The sequence below is a fragment of the Trichoplusia ni genome, chromosome 16, assembly GCF_003590095.1.
Source record: "Trichoplusia ni isolate ovarian cell line Hi5 chromosome 16, tn1, whole genome shotgun sequence".
Taxonomy (NCBI): domain Eukaryota; kingdom Metazoa; phylum Arthropoda; class Insecta; order Lepidoptera; family Noctuidae; genus Trichoplusia; species Trichoplusia ni.
This window is the reverse complement of record NC_039493.1, coordinates 9118078-9122589: the sequence shown is the minus strand read 5'-3', so window position 1 is coordinate 9122589 and position 4512 is coordinate 9118078. Positions and strand designations below refer to the sequence as shown.

The 4512-nt window shown below is 35.7% G+C and overlaps 1 protein-coding gene across 1 annotated transcript; it reads right to left on the bottom strand.

Annotated features, from left to right (window-relative positions):
- Positions 1-770: 770 nt before the first annotated feature.
- LOC113502165 (trans-1,2-dihydrobenzene-1,2-diol dehydrogenase-like) lies at positions 771-4512 on the bottom strand. The gene is made up of 6 exons (XM_026883582.1): positions 4410-4512; positions 3428-3632; positions 3030-3318; positions 2705-2951; positions 2331-2487; positions 771-1065 (listed from the first exon to the last, which is right to left on the bottom strand). The coding sequence occupies exons 2-6, from the start codon at positions 3630-3632 to the stop codon at positions 947-949; spliced, it is 1017 nt and encodes a 338-aa protein (XP_026739383.1). The 5' UTR covers positions 4410-4512; the 3' UTR covers positions 771-946.

Here is a 4512-nt window from a genome sequence, read left to right as displayed (position 1 = left end):
AATATTTCAACTGATTTACCAACTATTGTGCAATTGTGTATATATTAGTTATTTTAAGATTTAAGATGCCGTTCCAAATTCTATGTTATCAAAATAATAAGGTATAATATAATTAAACAAACATAAATAATATAAAATATATAGTATTAAATAAATAGCCCATTGAAATGTTAATTTTTCTTTGTTTTTCAGCCGTTGAAGATTCGTAGAGGATGGTATACAAAGTTTAAAACCTAAAATGGAAGGTTACCAGTAATGGAGAAAATCGACCATCTTGAAAAAAGGGGTAAATAAAAAAACCGTGGTAGTCCTTTTGGAAAATTCCGTTTACCAAGCTGGCATCAAGCCTAATGGGCTCCACAGAGTTTGCTGACATCTCTTTGAGGCGCGTCAACGCAATGAAGACCTCCACCGTTTGCTGCACCGTACAATTTCCACACAACTGAAGCACTAAGTGCCGATTTTTCAATCGCCTGATAACTTTTATTCGACGAATATATTTGAAGTTTTGACAGCTTTTGTATAGAAAAGATGTCAAACGGCCATATTTATTCCTCAGATAAAAGTTATCTGATGATTGAAAAATCGGCCCTAAGTGCAGTATTTTAAATCAATTCGCCAGAATTGTTAAAATGGCTTCCAAAATGAAAAAGGAAGGCATATTTTTTTACATAGATAATTAATCAGAAACAAAAGTGTTGCTACTGAAGTACATAAATATTTTTTTGTTATTTGAAAATATGTGTATAAGTGGCATTGAAACAGTTTAGTTAGTGATAGGAATTTATTGCATTCAGTTACATCACAATCTCAATATTAGGTTTACGTAGTGGTATCATCATAGATGGAGGAAAGTATCTGCTTCGTCCCCTGATCAGGAATAAAAAGCGTCGGATTTCCTTCAAATGCACACGCTTCGTATATAATAGTTATTGTTATCTAAGCATTAAGGATACTCTTTATCATCGGCGTCGTAATGCACACCCAACTGCTTCCTCACGGTGTCCATGAGTCTGGCCAAGACGAGAGTCTCCTTATGAGACATACGTGGGGACTCTATCTTACCTGAGAACAAGGATAAATTAATTTCGTCTATCCATTAAAAACATTGTAAAAACAATTTTGGATCGATACCAAAAAAAGTTTTGATTTTGTTGGTAAACAGTATATAGGTAATTATGTAGATCACTGGTTTGTGAGTCACAGCCCTCCTAGCCCAGAAAAGCCAAGGAAAGCCAATGTTACAATCTAGTGTAAGTATGCATTTTTCATTCACGATTCTACGAGTGTATTGTTATTGCTTATTGGATCATCTTCACAAAACCATGTACACCGAATAGTTTCCAGTGTTCCATATAAATATTTTGGATTTAGAATGTCACCACTGTTTATTTATTTATTTATTTTTTTACACTACAAACATTTTAATTTTATAATTAGTGTGTATATAATTATATTCCAGCTTTTTCTTATTTTTATTAATTAGTGATGTCACCGTTAGCCGGCTATAGCCGTTATACGTCAGCATCGGCTGGTGCTGAAAATCAGCGCTGGGGCTCTGACTTGTGTAGGGTCTCAGCATTATGCTGAGCATCGGCCGTTTTGTGTTAATATGACGCATATTTTCCCCCTTTTATTTTCTATTTAATTTATTTGTTTTTGTGTGTATGCGTCACTTTTTTAGCACAAATAAATATATTTTCTTTCTTTCTTTCTTCTTTCTTTCCATAAGACTTCAAAGTAAGATTTGCTTCAACGTAACACAGAGTTTGTCTTCTATCTTGAGTGGGTATTCTTTTTTATTGGTTTATTAATTACTAGCTGTTGCCCGCGACTTCGTCCGCGTGGTTAGAAGATATAAGTTATAATTTATACCTGCCTTATATGTATATTGTGCTTATATGCCGTATAAGCTATATTGTGGTAAAGTTTCATTCAAATCCATTCAGTAGTTTTTAAGTGGAAGATTAACAAACATCCATACATCCATACTTACAAACTTTCGCCTTTATAATAGTAGTAGGATTTTGAAAAACACACTAGCAGCTAAGAAGCTTTTGTGTGTTCAAAGGAATCAAAGCTATTTTCGAAAAAAAATCAGTGTGGGTGCTATTTATATTGATATGGAAAAGTACATAAAAAAAAGTTTGGACCTAGATCTTACAATTACAGAAACACCTTTTTATTACGCATTGATATTATTTCAAACTGTTTATGATGGTGCTATACTGCAGATATAAAGTAGGAGATAACTCAACATATCAGAGGATTTTCAAGATTAATTGTTATTACACTATCTCGTAATATTTTATCTATTATCTATAACATACCTGCGCGAATACACTTCGCTATTTCAAGGGTCTGGTATGCAAGGCCGGGGCTGTTAGGACCGAAGTTGTACGGGATACTCGAAGTGTGCAGAGGGAATGACTTCAGTGATCCGTCGCTCCCGGTGGTCTCGAGAGGAAAGTGGAAAGGCTCGTGCAGCTACAGAGAGAGACAAAAACATAAATCGGAAAAATTCTGATGGCAGAAAAGGCACAAACGAAGAAAAACAATTAAGCCTTACATATTTACATTACTTCAAAATAAGAAATACACAAGGATTGGCCTTGGGGTCTATACATAGTTTTACAGTATAAAACAAGAGCCTACTTAGTAACTTGATAAGATACAAACACAATCAATTTTATAACGCACTTACCTTATAACTCCCCTTTGTACCATATATTGTGGTATGGTTATCAAGTTTGAGTGTAGCATCTATGTTGAGGACCGCTCTCTTGCCATTGCTGTACTCCAAGATTACTGTCTCCGATATATCCACATCGGTCTCACCCCGAATACCAACAGTCGTTACGTTCTTGGGCTCTTCTTTGAACACGTACTGGGATATTTGCAACAAGTATATCCCGATGTCCAGAACAGCACTGCCGCCATATTCCTTTTTGCTGAAACAAATGATTGATTGTTACATCTAATATCGCTTAGGCCAATTACTATAGAATGCTTTTAGAAGGTCTACTTACAACATTCTCTCGCTTTCACAGGCAAAACCAAAGTTTCCTTGTACAAGGCGAACTTCTCCAAGTTTTCCAGATTCTATTTCTTTTTCCAAGTCAAGGTAAGCCGGAGAAAAGCGACTCCAGACAGCCTCCATGAAAAATCGGTTCTTTTTTGTAGCCAACTTGATCAAACTCTCAGATTGTTTGGCATTGAGACACAGGGGCTTCTCACACAGCACGTGTTTGTCATTTTCAAGGAACAACTTTGAGAGTTCATAGTGGTAAGGATTTAAAGTGCCGATGTATGCAATATCTGTGAAGGCCAAGGAATTATTTGGTAGTTATTCTAGAAATCCAATTCAGAATAGAAATGGTTCCTTCGAACCATTTCGACTTAAGTCGTTATACAAAGATTTTCTTACCGATGTCGTCACTTTTTGCTAATGCTTCATATGAGTCAAATACTTTAGGAATGTTAAAGGTTTTCGCAAACTCTGCCGCCTTGCTCTTGTCCCTAGCTGCCACTGCTACTACTGCCTGGTCACCCTTTTCAGGGAACGTGTTCAAAGCATTGACAAAGTCGGCACAGATAAAGCCCGCGGACACGATACCCCAGCGTAAAGTCATCTAAAATACAAATTAACATAACATACAAAGACACTTAGAAGTTGGATAATAAAAGCTACTTTAAGACAAAAATTAACAAATTACAGAAGACTGTTCTCATCAAACATTGATCATCATCCCTCACATCCATTACGCAACCAAAGACGCATAACGCTTGATACAACATACATACAAACATTGCCAAATGGCGAGAAAAATGTTATCGAACACCATGTAGTGGAGTATTTAATGTTGTCAATCGGAGATTTGACACGCAAAAACGCCAATAAGTATCTCATATCTGACAGAACGTTACTCGTGTCCTCGTTTACTTATTACTTATACTACAGTTAAAGTAACCTACTATCGACGTTGTTCTCCATGTTATACATAAAATTTTGCCTGCCGGATAAGAGGTTTCAAGCAAAAAACAGACCATCAATATAAATTACAGATTGTTAATTCCCAGTTAAAAACTCTATATCCTGTCTGGGGTATTCTTTTCAGGTACAATCCAACATTAAATTTGAGCTACATTCAATAGCAAATATGCCCGCGGCTCCGCCCGCGTGGGACTCGCTATATATAAATCATAATGCTGTTTTCTTTTTTAAGTTGTTTTAAATAATTCTTATTTAAATTTTTATTCCTCCAAGAACTTGTGTGCAAAGTTTCATGAGGACCGGTTAAGTATTTAAAGGGCAACAAACACACTTAAATTCACATCTATTATGTTATTAGGGATGATTCTCCTCTTATCGCGATTAGTAAGGACAATCGGTAGCAATAGAAACTCACCTTAAAAATGCACGTCAACTAATACAACTGTAAAATAATAATTGAAATTGTATGTGATAATTGAAACGGTCCACGTATTACTGTGTGTTTACGGACACTGCAT

Bases quoted from the DNA above. Each gene is read 5' to 3' on its own strand.
- LOC113502165 (XM_026883582.1), bottom strand. From the start codon at position 3,632: ATGACTTTACGCTGGGGTATCGTGTCCGCGGGCTTTATCTGTGCCGAC. The intron at 3,319-3,427 runs GTAAGAAAATCT...TGGCCTTCACAG, and splicing joins AGCAAAAAGTGACGACATCG to ATATTGCATACATCGGCACT. The intron at 1,066-2,330 runs GTATGTTATAGA...CCTTGTTCTCAG, and splicing joins AGCGAAGTGTATTCGCGCAG to GTAAGATAGAGTCCCCACGT.